The following is a 15,996-nucleotide window of genomic DNA, read 5'->3' as shown; positions in this document are numbered from 1 at the left end:
CCTCGACAAGTGCAAGGGTGGTTATGAATATATACTCGTAATCATTGACCACTTCACTCGCTTCGCCCAGGCGTATGCTACCACAAATAAGTCAGGAAAAACTGTGGCTGATCGGATCTTTAACGACTACGCGCTCAAGTATGGATTTCCGTCAAGGATACATCATGATCAGGGGGCGGAGTTTGAGAATCAACTCTTCTCCCAACTGAGCAAGTACTGCGGCGTCGCTGGGTCGAGGACAACGCCCTACCACCCTCAGGGGAATGGACAGGTAGAACGTTTTAATCGCTCATTGCTTCAGATGTTAAAGACGCTCACTGACCAACAAAAGTCAAATTGGAAGGATTCTTTGAATAAGCTGATATACGCATACAATTGCACTCGGTGTGAAGTAACAGGGTTCTCCCCATTCTACCTCCTCTTTGGGCGGTCCCCACGACTACCCATCGATATGCTATTCGACTTGAATCCTGAACAGAGCAGTGGCAGTCACCGTGAATATGTAGAGAAATGGAAGAAGGGTATGGAAGAGGCCTATAAGATCACACGAGAAAACATGCATAAAGCTACAGTAAAGAGCAAAGGAGTTTATGATACCAAAGTGAGGAGCTCAGCGTTGTACCCAGGGGACCGCGTCCTGGTGAGGAATATGACGCCTCGGGGAGGCCCAGGCAAGTTGAGGAATCATTGGGAAGATACGATCCATATTGTCGTTCGTCAAGTGGGAAGAGATGTACCAGTCTATGAGCTGAAACCGGAACAAGGAAAAGGGAGAACTAGGGTGTTACATCGCAATCTTCTCTTGCCCTGTGACCACCTGCCACTGGAGGATCAAGTACAACCACGTGTGAAACCGCGGAGAACAGCGGAGACGAACAAAGACATTAGTGAAGAAGATGATGACGATGATGCGGAGGAGTACTACTTGGTGGACATGCCACAACAGCAGCCGCAGGATCAGCGGGGATGTGTCTTGGGTGAGGCTGTTACGGAGGAAACTGTTGACAGTTGGCTATCTGATCCAGAGGACGTGGATGGATGGAGGGATTTAGTTGACTTCATGCCCGCCCGCGGGGGGAGCTCGGAGGGACACTTACCTGAGGGTGAGGTGAGTCAAGGGGTTGACTTACCTGACAGTGACGGACACCGGACCTACCAGAACCTACCTGAGAATAGTCAAAGGGAGGATTTACCTGTGGAAGTGTCTCAGTTACCGGCCCAAGGTGTTGAGGAAGGGCAGGGATCTCAACGGCCTCAGAGAGAATGCAGGCCACCAAAGGTATTCACGTATGACCAGCTTGGAAATCCAACTTGCCACGACATAGCAGTGCTGCCTTATTATGCAAATGCCCAAGTGCCATGGACAGTTCCGATGCTGCCATACTACTACCAGCCTCCCTTCATATCTGGGATATAGACTGTTGGATGCACCCGTTTTCATGCACACTCATTGTCCTGCACTGTCACTTACTCATGGACTTGAAACAAAGCCGATTGACAGGCAAACTCACAGACTGTTACATGCAGCGAGATAACGAGGGCATAAAAAGAGTTCCAGAGTGTCGTGCTTGAATGTGAATGTTTGCAAAAGAGTTCCAAGAATGTAACATTGCACTGCCTTTTATTTGGTGAAAGAGTTTTATGTTTCAAAAGAGTTCCAGATTTCAATAGGTATTGCTGATTGCTACAGGATTTCTGATCACAATGTTGAGGTCAACATCTGTTTTTGAGGGGGAGTATGTAATAGAATGATATTTCTACATGATAGTGAACTGCATACAGTGAATAGTATTTCTACAGTGAAGATAATTGACTAGTAATGTCTGTGAGATCGATCGATTGCTCATGCCTTCAGCTTGCCTATAGGGGGAACCGTAGCACCGTACTCCATTCAATACAAAGCTTTGAATGAGAGAACACGTCTGCGTATTGTTTCACATACATTCTCCCCTATTCCAGGTAAATATGTGGGAAAGCGTTACCCCAGGGATATATAGTCTCATGCTATTTCTGCACGCAGGGTTTTGTGTGTTTTAGTCGGGGGAAAGAACATAAATAGCCCTTGTAGTGCTTACTCACTGTGACCACAACATGCATACATATGATATGAGCTAAGCTAACGTAGCACTGGCCATGTCAGCAGACTGCACGTCGCTGTTTGTGACAGAAAAGAGGTTACGTTACTAAAGAGGGTTTGAGAAGATATTTAACTGAGATGATTTGCTGAATGGTTATGCACAACTCTGAAGAACAAGTGGTGCAGTCGTAATTACTGTTTCTGTATTGCACTAATATTTCATGGGTACATTTATGTTGGTTAAAGTCACATTACAAAGTCTTTGGTGAAATATGCTAATGTATGAAAAGAAGACAAGGAATGTTATTCAAGTTAAATGATATAATTCATGTAGAGCTAAGCTGTTGGCTTAAAATACAATGAATGAAAACAGTTGAAATGATTTATATTAATACATGTTTACCTGCTATACACAGTATTTACCCCAGGGTTCTGGAATGTAAGCTAGTTTAAATAAGTGTTATTATGGACACCTAACTACCTATACTGTACATTTATTTGGTTCTCGTCCTGTATCGTTGAGGATGATTTGTACGTACATTGATGATGAAGATGCTGTATGTTGTTCTACTATTTGATACTTGATTCAATACAAAGCTTTGAATGAGAGAACACGTCTGCGTATTGTTTCACATACATTCTCCCCTATTCCAGGGGATTAACATAACCACAACAAAGGGTCACCATGCAACTCCTTGGGTTCAAACGGTTGCAACCGTCTTGACCCTTTGCTGTGGTTTGGGCCATTGAATTCCATGCGTTGAATCACTAGGGTCAACGTGGGTCAACGTGCAACAAGACATATCACACCGCAGGGACAACGCTCAAACCCTCTTGACCCTTTGGTGTGGTTAGGGCTTAACAGCAGTCACTTTCCCATTCAAGAGCCGACTGTTTACACCGCAGATATGTCGTCTCCGCCTACAGGAAATACGTTGCCTGCGACCATGAGACCCGTTTCTGAATTGGTCTAATACCGAAAATCTCACTCACTCGCTCACTCACACTCGGTCACTTCAGAATGGCAAATTACAGTGAAAATGGTGACCTGACGAAATATGTGACCATCTTGTGGACTTACATGGAGGTCTTTAAATATGTGGCCTGAATACCGCTAGGTTGAACTCTAATAAACAAACTGCAACGATTTACACTCGCGGACACTGACGTTATGTGATTGTCTACACAATTGTCATATATTTCAGCAGGTAACCAATTTCACCGTAACACCACCATGCTGGAGTGACCCAGAGCCATCTAATAGAAGAGTTATGATATTGAGGGGGCAGAAACCGAGCGCTCGAGCGCTGTTCATGCAGCCTGGAGAGGGACAAGCTGGAGTCTGAAATACATTGTTTTCAACGAGGGTGGTGCAAATATCAGCAATTTTAGGCATGTGTGCAACATGCCAACTGTAAATTATTGTACAGTAGCCTGTTGTACGAATACTACAAAACAATCTAAAATAAGGGGATTTAAGATCATTAAAGCTGGGCTGTTGCCTGGGTCCAATGCATTTCTGCCTACTTCTGGTCCAGGACTTGTCCCTATTTGTTGTCCCCATTCTCAAGAAGTGAGAGCCGCCATTGGACCGGCCCCATGAAGTGAACAGAGTTTTCGTAACTCTATTGGCTCTGGAGGTGTGTGAGTGAGTGAGTGGCCGAGATTTGGGGTATTGAATTTGGCCACACACACACACACACACACACGCACGCATTCGCGCGCACGCACGCACGCACGCACACACACACACACACACACACACACACACACACACACACACACACACACACACACACACACACACTCACATAGCCCTGAAACATGACTGCCATGATCATTATCATGTCTCGTATGAATACGAGAGTCATGTTTCAGGGCTAACACTCACAAAACTCTCTCCAGTGTAATGATTTATTTAAAAATATTTGTTGAGGTCCTTCGTGGGTCCTTCAGGCACTGACTGAGGCAGCTTTTGGAAGTCCTCTTTTGTGATTGGTCGGGTTAATTGCTCACTTCCGGTATTTGTATTTGTCAAACAAAGTGAAAGGCTAGCAGCTCGCTAAAAGAAGAATCTAGTTGTCAACTAATTACGTTGACTAACATGGCGAACGCGGGCAACGTGAACGTGACTGAGCCGGAGCGGTCGGAGCGGTCCGATGGAAAGATAGTGAAGATGGAGATGGACTACAGTTCTACTGTAGACCAGAGGGTCCCCGAATGCGAGAAAATGGCTAAAGTAAGATGAGCTTCAGTGAGGCTAGTGCTCGCCGGCTGAGTCATGGTGCATCAGCGGCTAGCCGTTAGCTTAGCTACCACATCACGTTTCAGTAACCCGACTTTATGTTTGTAAACTCTGTCATTTAACAAATTAGTAAATATTTGTGGAGAACTCATAATCTCAGATTATCCGCCCAGTTTTCCAGCTAGACGTTGGTGTTTGTTTACCAGTCCGCATGCTTGACATGTCATTAGCATTAGCTAGGATGCTAGTAATAATAGTCGTGCAACTTTTCCCCTTAAAGTTCTGAAATCACAACACGGAGTCATGGGAGCAATGTGGATTATTTGTTCATACGGTTGGTCTCTTGCAGGAGGGCAAGCTACAGGAGGCTGTCGAGAGTTTACTATCACTGGAGAAGCAAACCAGGACGGTCAGTACAACTATTGGGATTCTCTCTATTGATCTTGTTTTGTGTACAGTCAGTACTAAACTAATGACGAGTATATTATCCAGCTTTTTTGTCTAGCTATGTTCTGAACTTGGTTCTGGTTTTCTCTCTTGTGCTTGGTTGTCTGTCCAGGCATCAGACATGGTGTCAACCTCCAGAATTCTGGTAGCCGTGGTCCAGATGTGTTATGAAGCCAAGGACTGGGATGCCCTCAATGAAAACATCATGCTGCTCTCAAAACGGAGGAGTCAACTCAAACAGGTCCTGATGGGCTGTGTCTAACTACTCACTGAAACCCTGATTGTTGTTGGCACAAAAACAAAGATGTGTGTGTGTGTATACTGTATATATTATAATTATTTTATTTTGTATTCAATTCATGCAATCTCTTATTCTCTTTTCACAGGCCGTTGCTAAGATGGTCCAAGAATGCTACAAGTATGTGGATGCAGAGACTGACATGACCCTCAAGCTTAGGCTCATTGACACTCTACGTACAGTGACTGCTGGCAAGGTCTATATCAAGCAATGAAATTGTGTGTCTGCCCATGTGCATAATCTATTTCTCTGACACAAAGTTGTGCTCAGATACTCTGCAGGGGGGATCTTCCTTGTTGTGTACACTGTGTAAAAAAGTAATGAGATCTTGTGTGAAAAGTTAAACATATAAATAGATTAAAAAATAAAACCTGATTATCATAATAAAATATTGATTACATTGAGTTTAACCTGTGTACTGTATGTGTGTTGTCCTTGTTGCGGTCTTTACACCACAACAGTGCTAATTCTATATTTCTATCACAGATTTATGTTGAGATTGAAAGGGCCAGGCTGACAAAAATGCTGGCTAATATCAAGGAGAAGGACGGAGATGTCAAAGAAGCAGCTGCCATCCTCCAAGAGCTGCAGGTAAGGGACCCGCCTCAGCTTCCTTTGTCCTGATACTGTGAGGTTTTCTGACATTGTAGGTAAGGGATTTTTTTTCCACCTGAAGAAAAATACTTTTAGTTAATCCACTGCGCCCTCTACCAATGTTGTAGATAGACAAGATTTTTCATTAAAGTGCATTTAATGTGTGGTGGGGGCCTCAGAGTGCGTCCACTAAGGAAAGTAGGCTTTCTAGCACAAGCCGCCTTTGTATTGGTGAGTAGGGGATTTTATTTTTTTTAATTTTCGCATTTCGCTTTTCATACGAGCACAGGAAGAGAATAGTAACACATAGCTTTAATGAAGGCATTAGAGCTATAGACCACAGGGAATCCTGTTTGATAAACTTATTGTTTGAACAATTGACACAGAATAAGATTGTGTATTGTGCTGCTGACATCCAGGTTGTTTACCGTAATGACTATAGACACTGGACCAAAAGTGCCCTGGTTCCCCTATTCGGGTGCCATAGTACACAGTAATTTAACTAAGAGTATACAGATGTAACAAAGTATGACAGTGTCCTGACTCTTACACAGAAAATACCTACAAGCTCACAACGTGTCATTGCAACATGCTGTGGGTGTGTAGATCAGATTATTTGATTATGTAATGTCTCTGTCTGTGAATTTTTGCGATGCATCTTAGAATTGATTGAATTCCACTACTCCATATTTGCCTATGAATATGACTCGTGTAGAATAGATAAATGGATAGATAGATGCCTTTTATTGACCCAGTGGGGGGATTTCAGTCGCCCAGAGGCAGCACAGCAGTTACAATTAGAAAGTTCCAGACGGAAAGTAAGGAATATTTTTACTACTTGCTATTTACTGGACAACTATGTGTATATTTCTGTAGGTAAATGTGTGCCTGAGAAAGGGAAGGGCACACTGAGATATTACCTTTTGTTTTACCTTTTGTTTACCTGTGTGTAAACTTTACTACAATAAATCGGGTTTGTGTTTGTGCTAAACAACAATTTCTCCACAGGTGGAGACATATGGCTCCATGGAAAAGAAAGAGAAGGTGGAGTTTATCCTGGAACAGATGCGCCTGTGCATCGCAGTAAAGGACTATATCCGCACCCAAATCATCAGCAAGAAGATCAACACCAAGTTCTTCACGGAGGAAGGCAGTGAAGTAAGACTGTGAAGCTGCACTCTCACTAACCTCGCCTCACCAGGAAAGCCTGGTCTCTGTTTCAAAAGTCTGTATGATCCTGTGGGGAGCAGATGGATATCGTTACGTCATGTTGTAGTATTGTTTTGTAGTCGACAGGCAGGAACAACAGGCGGCGGCAACTTCCTTTTCCCTCTCAATAAAATCCCTCGTAGCCTGTAGCTTTTATTGAGAAAAATCGGTTTGAGGGAAAAGGAAGTTGCCACCTGTTGTTCCTGCCTGTCGACTACAAAACAATACTACAACATGACGTAACGATATCATCCGCTCCCGACAGGATCATATACCCTAAATGAAATGGTGCCCAGGCTACTCACTCACCCCAAACATTATGACACATTATGAGGGACACCTTACAGGAATTACGTTTAGCGAGCTAGCTGACGAGCCCCAATGATCCTCCATTATAATACTCAACATTATGCAGCATTAACAATACTCAATGTATGGCAATGCTGTAAGTGAGGTAACACTGAGGTAAGTGATGCAACACTACACTGGAGTCTGTAATCCGTCAAGTGATAGATTTATTGTATAGGGGAAACCTCAACATACAATATATTGAATGGCTGTTAGCAATACAGTGATGTTTTTTTTTATAGTGCCGTTCTAAACGGGGCTGAGAAGGTACCAAACCAAAGGACTAAGTCAAACAAACCAAAAAGTCACTTCCGTAAGGCCCAAACCACACCAGTTGCAACTCCTTTCAACTAGTCGCAACTCCTTTGAATAAAACCAGTAAGATGCCCGAGGGCGAGAAGTGTACCAGTGCACTCACACTACACTTGAGGATTTGAGTTGGATGATGTGACGGGGATTGTGGGTTAGGTGTCAAAAACGCAAGGTTTCATAGTTGACTGCAACCTCCGGTCGCAACAACAAACCACACCAATGCAACTCCTTGCCATTGGGGATAATGGTTTTAAGTAGTTGTAATGTTTGGGCCTAAAGGGCTGTCAAAGAATATTCCCAACTTGAACATATATTAAATATTACATGCCGATTACAGTCATCCAAAAAGTACATTTTTGCTAACAAGCATGGATTGGGCATCACAAACTTGAGCAACATGTTAATTTTTGTTCAAATTCCACAATTCCAGTCATACAACTGAAACATGTTTGGTATTATCATGATGGCTGTGATAGGACTGTCACAAGTTCACAACTATGACAGAGATAATCACGTTTATTTAGCATGATCGTCCTAATTATGTTTTCCATGTGGAAATGTTCATAATCTTTTTATTTATTGTGGAAATGGCTAATCTACAAGCTCACAAAGAGTTGCATTGTGTCCAGTGTCAGCTATGTCCAGTATTACTATTAAAAACACATTTTGAGTATACATAATTAGATATGGCCTATTTTGGCCATAGTACATTATTTACTTTGATTATATGGCATAGCAGTGGCGGCCACTTTGTGGTTTCCAACTTCCCACATAGAAAAAGCCTGCATTTTTCCTATAGAAATTATAACAATTATTTTAAGGCTACAGTCAAGCCATTCAGGATCCTGGTGAATCATGACCATATAAAACCTTTGATTCTGTGAAAACTAATTGAAAATTGCGAAACAAAGGGTAGGCTATATTTATAATTATATATATTAACGTAAATCCTCAAATTAAAGTAAATAATGTACTATGGCCAAAAAAGGCCATATTTAATTATGTATGTATACTCACTGTTGGACTGTTGTCATTCATTAATTTGTATGCTATTTAGTATTTAAGTTATTTGTCATATCTACCCTGTGCAAAGGCAAACAGGATTGTTTTTTATGTTCCAATGTTTAATATCACAATTAAATCGTAAAATGATGACATGATCGTGATCGTGGCAGACAATTATCTGAGGCTCCGCTCAATCAGGAGCTGATATGAATCCTAAACCCTCGGACACTGCCATAGAACGTGTCAAATGTCAATGGTGCCCTGCCCTAATTTGTGCAGAATTTGTATATCTGTCGTCATGGGCAAATCAGGGGGACTGATAATCAGGCTTTAAATCTTCACAATATTGTGAAGTGTTGTTTGACGGAGTTCTTTGACTTTGTCTTGTAGGAGTTGAAGCTCAAATACTACAACCTGATGATTCAGGTGGACCAGCACGAAGGTTCCTATCTGTCTATTTGCAAACACTACCGGGCCATCTACGACACGCCCTGCATCCTAGAGGACAGTTCCAAGTGGCAACAGGTAGGCAGACCGCTTTCAAGGGCCAGTGGTACACATGTACACATTGAAACGTATATCTGTATTTAGTATATTAGTGGCATTGTATCTTGTATTATTATTGCAAAGCCTGTCCATTTCCCTTTATAATTATGCAACTTTTGTAATGATCATGCGTTTGTTGTGGTACGAGCATCATTAATACCTAAATGTGGGCTAATCTATTTCTATTGTCTGTATAGTACATGCTATATAATGTGTCTTGTCTTATGTCTTACTTGAGAGGATATTCATTTTGAGGCATATAATATTAAATGGTATCTTATGAACCTTTTCATTGATTTGCCCATTGCATTTGCAGCATGAATGTGTTGAAAATCGCCTTTTATGTTTCAGGCGTTGAAGAGCGTTGTGCTGTACGTGATCCTTGCTCCTTATGACAATGAGCAGTCAGACCTTGTGCACAGAATCAATACAGACAAGAAATTGGAAGAGATCCCAAAATACAAGTAAGCTATTTGACATTTCAATTGCTTGTAAAGACATGGAGTGAGAAAATGTTTTCACACTGAAGAATGGAAGCATGACTGAAGGGTTCTGTTATGCTTTCTTTCTGTAACATAATCAATCGGCCCATTAGGTCTTTCTTTTTTGGTATCTTGGAGCCTCTAGACTGGTTTTGTGAGTGTGAACCTGTTGTGAAGGATTTATGTTGCATTGCATGTATTCATCACAAGGGAAATTATGGCAGAAACGTTTCAAGTCTAAAAGCCTCCTTCAGTGTGCTGCTAAACCTTTAGAAACAAATGTCTGCAATCATTTCTCTTGTGCTGAATAAATGTAAAATAGATTTTGAGCCTCTGGACTCTTTTTGTGAGTGCAAACCGGTTCTACTAAATCTTGTGACAAATTGTTAGGTTGAATGCACCCAAATATCGATGTGAGGAGGTGTTGCAGTCTTCTTTAGCGCCATTCAATTTGTTATGCTATGTAATGCAATTAACTCTCTTAGTTTGACATTATTATGGTTTGTGTAGCTAGTACTGTAGCTACTAGTACTCCTTAGTTGTATGTTTGCAAATACACCATTTTGTGAATTGAATTATTGGCCACCCTTGATAAAGATACAAAAATGTAGAAAAGGAATCAAGGATCACTGATATAATATTCCTACTGAAATATCAAATTTATACTTGTCATGCTTGCTTGACAAAAAACAACCAATCTACAAGGTATTAACACGATATCTTGTAAATCTGTTCGGATGCAGTACTTAGTTTAGACAGTTTTTGGTTTAGACTAGTCATTGGTTAGACCAGTTATTAGTCCTACAACTACAACCTATCTCAAACCCTCACCCTACACCTAACCTCCCACGGGGCAGCACACTTAAACCTAACCTTAACCCATGTCTAACCAATGACTAGTCTAAACTAAGTATGCACCCAAATCTGTTCTATTTAGTAGGTGAAGCAGTCTATGGACTTAAGTGATATTACAGGACTTGAGTGATTACAGGACTCTTATCTTGGGAAAATATTAATCCTGATTCCTGATCAGTGTTGGATATTTCATTTTCAAAAACAATTTGGTCACTTTATCGTCTACTCAGGCTTTTGTGAGCACCCCAGATAGTTTGCTTGATTTAGTATTTAGATATTTAATATTAATTTTAACTGCCTCGCCCACTTCCTATACCAACCCATTGTAACTTAAAACTCCATTTTAACCATGATAGATTAATAAAAAAAACGCATGACTCATACTGCCCCCTTAATACTGGCGATGACCTGACATTCCAAATAGGGGGAAATATTAGGACTATACATTTGTTCATTCTTTTACCTTGGCTTTAATCCCCTGTTTCGTCTGATTTCGTGCTGCCCAGGGACCTCCTGAAGCTGTTCACCACCATGGAGCTGATGCGCTGGGGGGTGCTGGTGGAGGATTATGGCCAGGAGTTGAGGGAAGGCTCTCCTGACAGCCCCGCCACAGACGTCTTCTCCCACTCGGAGGATGGAGAGAAAAGGTGGAAGGACCTGAAGAACAGAGTTGTAGAACATGTGAGTGCTGTGCAGGGGCAGCTCAAACTGTGGTGGTGAGAGAAAGAGGAACGTCTAGTACGTGGTCCATAGTTATCAGAAACTGAAAACGGGTGCTTATTGGAGAGGGTTCGATTGATTGATTGAAGTATTTATGAACACATTAATCTCCCGGTGGTATTAAGGATCATTAAATCAGAGCGCCCATCGATTTATAGTGACTGAGCACATTTAGCGACGCACCAGGCGCCATCCCGGATGTAGTTTGATGTAGCCAAAACACTCCCGAGGCGATCGACAACAACGGGAGGTATGATTAATTCTAACGTGACTAGCTACGGGACCGCGATGGGCCGTCTAACACATAATCTTTGCTTAGAATTGGACGGAATGATTTAGATCAGAGTTATTCACGTTTTAAGATTTTTGGAGATAGTCAACGAGCACTTCCAAACTCCAGCTCTTAAAAAAAAATCATCTGCAAAGAATTTCTTGACAAGGAGTAGCTCATAACATGTCTACACACTCTACAGTAGATTTGTATTAAACAAACACATTGCAGATATAGAGGATAATTCAAGCTTTCCGTACAGCTGCAATGTTGGTGAGTTTGACGTTATTTAATACAATGGATGGGACTGTTCCGTTTGGATGAATGGGCTGTCTATGGGAAGTTGCACCTAGGTAGCACCTTGCTGGCAAGATGGCAGCCGTGTGCATATCATCAATAGTAGGTAAACATATTATAGTTCCTTCACTGACCTCCCAAGTGTGAGAAAACAGGGAACTTGAAAAAGATTCCAAGGCACTTAGCTCAGTTGAGTTTTAAAAAGCCTTTTTTGTTTAGATGGGCAAAGTTAATAAACGACCAACGTGCTTCGGCTCAAGAGCCTTCATCAGGGTCCATGGTGGGTTTTCCACCGCCACTGTACTGATGTCATGTTGCCTTGAAATGTCCCTACTTGATTCCTCATATAACTTAACGCCAATAGAATGCTTTGTGCAAAATATCCACTGCAGATGATGAATGTATGAGTTTTGTCTCTTTCTTCCCAGAACATAAGAATAATGGCCAAATATTACACAAGGATCACAATGAAGAGAATGGCTGGACTCCTTGACCTCTCTATTGATGTAATTACACTTCCACTTATAAGCTCTTTAACCACAAATGCCTCTTGACATTTATTATTTTATTGACAATCATTTTAGATGTATTATATTCACAACTTACTCAACTTAAATTATTGCATGGATTTCTTGAGGTTAATGAGGTTAATGAGATTTAGTTTAACTAGTTTACTGAATACTTCAGAAATCCCTGCATTGTAAGTAGCCCTAGAATGTCTGATCTTACATACATTTCATACATTCCAAATTCAGTGGTTAGCAGACTGACATGCGTGGCATAAATCTTCACCATACAGCGTGTGTACAACTACTCACCTAATAATTAATTCTTAAGACTTTGAGTCAGATATTGTCCTCTAGTTTCATATCCATTTGAAGGTTCTGACAGAAAATGTGTGTTTAGTAAATATCTCCACTTTTCCACAAGCTGCACACGGACAACATTCTCTCCGGGCAAGAGGCATGAGTGCAGGACTAAACTTATCAAAATGTCCTTTGGGAAGCACAAATGTATGGGGCACACAATTGGCAGGTGGTGTGATTAGTTTTCATATGTTCAGTCCAGCACTCATTTCAGGTCTGGCCTCATCGCTGACAGAGAATGTTATCCGTGTGAATCTCATGGAAAAGTGCAGATATTTTACTAAACGCACATTTCTGCCAGAACGTTCAAATGGATATGAAACTAGAGGACAATATCTGACTCCAAGTCTTAGGAATTATTATCATTATTGGGTGAGTACACGCACGCTGGGCGAAGAAAATCTATGCTGTGCATGTCGGTCTGCTAACAGGGACGGGACCGATCTCTGGCTGTGTACTTGGAATACATGAAAGGTATGTAAGATCACAGACATTCTAGGGCTACATTGTACGGTGCCCTCCATTAAACTGCATATATTATTAGTTTGAATAGGTTGATCAGACTAGAAAGACGATACAGGAAGAAAACAAATCTAGGATCAGGAAAATGACTAAAAATGCAGACTACTGGGATATGCTCTTTTAGAAAACAGCTGATATACCATTTGACCACTACAGGAATCGGAGGAGTTCCTCTCCAACCTAGTGGTGAACAAGACCATATATGCCAAGGTGGACCGGCTGGCTGGCATCATCAACTTCCAGAGGCCCAAAGACCCCAACGACCTACTCAATGACTGGTCCCACAAACTCAACTCTCTCATGTCACTGGTTAACAAGACCACACATCTCATTGCCAAGGAGGAGATGATCCATAACCTGCAGTAAAACAAAACCAAAGAACAGTGCATTTATTTGGTTTTGTAATGTTCTTTTGTTGACACGCCTGTTTTCTTTCCTTTTTGTGAACGTTCTTGAAAATGTTATACAAGTGGGCTGGGAATGATTCATTTTGAAATAATCTGCATCAAACCTCAACTGTGGTATTATTGCAGTAAAACACAATAATTACATTTAATTGCAACCTTGTGTCAGCAATGTGAAAGACAGACACTGCCTCCTTTTACCCTACGTTTCAGGTGTAACAGTTGGAGGGCACAGGTCCCAGAGTATCTGTGCAGTTTGCTATATTAAAACTTTGCTGAAAGCTCTTTTTATGTCTGCTTTTCAATGTTAACATTAAACACCTATCGTTTCAGAAACACTTTTTCCCTGAAGAGTATGTAATCGTTTTGTCATATTTGCGTGGCATACACGCCGTCATGTTTGTGTGTGTGTGTTGAGAGAGGTTTGAAATCCTTGTTGAGAATGAATTGGGGTATTTTTGTTATAAAAGGGAGTATGTAGAGCATTAGCACTACACTCAAATGTATGCAGTTTTAGTACTTGGGCAGGTATTAATGAAATATTCAACAATAGAAGCAGTAATTTTGGACCAGTATTAAGATTCTGTATTCTGCCTGAGATGTACAGTAAATGGTTGTTAATAGCCTGAGTAAAGCTGCGTGCAGTCCACTCAGTGGTTGGGGTCTACTATGGGCTGGATCGAGGCTAGTTTACACCATTTCACACAAGTCTGTACTTTTTTAAACCAATACCTGAATAAGCATACTGCCTATACTGTATATTTGGTTTAGCTACTTAAAAGTACCTACTACAGTATCAGATGACTGCTTTTGTGGTAATGGGCCATGACAGTGTCTGGCACAGTTGTAGCCATCTAGGGCATTAAATAATATAGCAGTGGCAGCTGACACTGTAAATCAAGATTTATTTGGTGAGCTTATGCAAGATGTTTACAATGACCTGTTGAGGCTGACATAGATTTAAATAGATTGCAAAACTTAGCCATCTAGTGCATCTACATCTATTTAGAGTACACTGGTTCACATACAAGTAGCCTAATCGAGGTGGGGTTTACATTTCAAGTAATATAATTACACTATGATGATGTGACCCGTCTCTTAAGATGTTTCCTTGGCTTCTCACTGTCAAGTGTCAATCATTCCACAAGGGTGAGATTGAGAATGTACAGAAGTAATGTACAGTACTGTTACTACTGTACATTAGTAAACGTACAGTGTCAGTTAAAATATATACAGTGCAGCATAAAAGTGTGTTTCCTATGGATTGCATTGATTGTTAACCTTTTGTGTGAGATTATGTTGATATTTTAAAATAGCAAACATGACAACACGGTATGTTATTATGGCAGATGCCACACACACAAGCGCGCGCCCGCACAAAACAGCCAAATCCTCTCAACCTCATGCTCAACCTTCAGAGGAGTAACATCCCACTATGCTTTGCGAGGGGCTGACAAGTGGATCCAAGATGGCGTAGAAAGTAAAGCTAGGTAAGTGTAGACTTCCCATTTCCAGCCCTTTCAGTTGTGTTTTTTGATGCGACGATACTGATATAAATCCCGTCCGAAAAGTGTTATGAAAGTGGCGAAGGTGTTGCGTTCACGTCCCGACAACAGTCCAATGTCAGATCAGTTATATGTGCTTAAAAACCGCGACAAAACCACAGGCCTCGAACCCCGTTTGGTGTGCTAACCCAGCTAGCATATAGCCCGTTAGCTGTTCCTGTTGTCAGTTGGTGCCAAGTAAAGGCCCTATTTTTACCAGCAAGCTCGGTATTCGCCATGAAAATGTTGTCAACATCTCAGATCAGTTGCAAATCGCCGATTACTTCTCAAAAATCAGCAAATTGTTCAATTTTGACAGCACGGCTGTGATCGCTCTTGCAGAATTCAGCCAAGTTTGCCAGCTAGGAGAGTTAGCTAAGGGAAAAAGAAAAAAAAGAAACCCACAACAACCGCTAAGACATTTCCATCAGTTTGTTTATGTACATGCACTGTTTCGATGAACACTTCTGGCTTGCAGTTGAGAAATGCCAGCAAGTTTTCCAGCGATGTTTTCACATTGCTACAAAACTAGACGATCGGCCCAGATAGATCTGTTGGGATTGTTTAGTTGGTTTGGTTAAAGCTAGCTTTTTACAACTCCTCGGCTAGCCAACTGAAAGCCACGGCAGAACTGAAACTCAGCCTCATGTTGTCCTTGTCTACACAGCAAAGAGCCATGTCCCATTTAGGAGTGTTTGTTATTGTTGTAGTTCTGACATGCAAATGGACCGTCGTGCATCTATTCTTGCCAGGCCCGGAATCCAGAAATAATGTTTATCTTTTTTTTGTTTATGTTATGGCGTGACCTAGTTTGTGTGTGTTTTTGTTCTGACAGTTCAGCACAATAGTGATTGGTGTTTCTCATTCTATAGTGGCAAGTCTATGTTTTGAACATTGAAAGTCATGTTTTCTACACATACAACACTGACATTCAGACAGGCAGACAGAGCAATT

The 15,996-nt window shown here is 41.4% G+C and overlaps 2 protein-coding genes across 2 annotated transcripts in view; both read left to right on the top strand.

Annotated features, from left to right (window-relative positions):
* Positions 1-4,107: 4,107 nt before the first annotated feature.
* LOC308309426 (26S proteasome non-ATPase regulatory subunit 12) lies at positions 4,108-13,841 on the top strand. Its single transcript, XM_080755260.1, has 11 exons — positions 4,108-4,316; positions 4,672-4,731; positions 4,882-5,010; positions 5,156-5,263; positions 5,554-5,658; positions 6,670-6,819; positions 8,926-9,060; positions 9,433-9,545; positions 10,925-11,099; positions 12,135-12,212; positions 13,251-13,841. Exons 1-11 carry the CDS (start codon positions 4,182-4,184, stop codon positions 13,458-13,460), a joined length of 1,398 nt encoding a protein of 465 aa, XP_080611386.1. The 5' UTR covers positions 4,108-4,181; the 3' UTR covers positions 13,461-13,841.
* Positions 13,842-14,942: 1,101 nt separating this feature from the next.
* Positions 14,943-15,996, top strand: part of helz (helicase with zinc finger) — a 75,683-nt gene continuing 74,629 nt past the window's right edge. The window contains exon 1 of the mRNA XM_080755250.1: positions 14,943-14,988. The gene's annotated coding sequence lies outside the window, so the exon portion shown is untranslated. The remainder of the gene's footprint in view (positions 14,989-15,996) is intronic.

Source organism: Protomyctophum bolini (assembly GCF_963924005.1).
Source record: "Protomyctophum bolini genome assembly, chromosome: 3".
In the NCBI taxonomy this organism is placed as follows: Eukaryota; Metazoa; Chordata; class Actinopteri; order Myctophiformes; family Myctophidae; genus Protomyctophum; species Protomyctophum bolini.
This window is presented reverse-complemented; position numbering and strand designations above follow the sequence as displayed.

What these genes read in the sequence shown, in the direction of transcription:
- LOC308309426 (XM_080755260.1), top strand. Translation starts at nt 4,182, where the DNA reads ATGGCGAACGCGGGCAACGTGAACGTGACTGAGCCGGAGCGGTCGGAG. An exon ending in AATGCGAGAAAATGGCTAAA is followed by an intron (nt 4,317 to 4,671) that starts GTAAGATGAGCT and finishes GGTCTCTTGCAG; the next exon opens with GAGGGCAAGCTACAGGAGGC. An exon ending in TGGAGAAGCAAACCAGGACG is followed by an intron (nt 4,732 to 4,881) that starts GTCAGTACAACT and finishes TTGTCTGTCCAG; the next exon opens with GCATCAGACATGGTGTCAAC.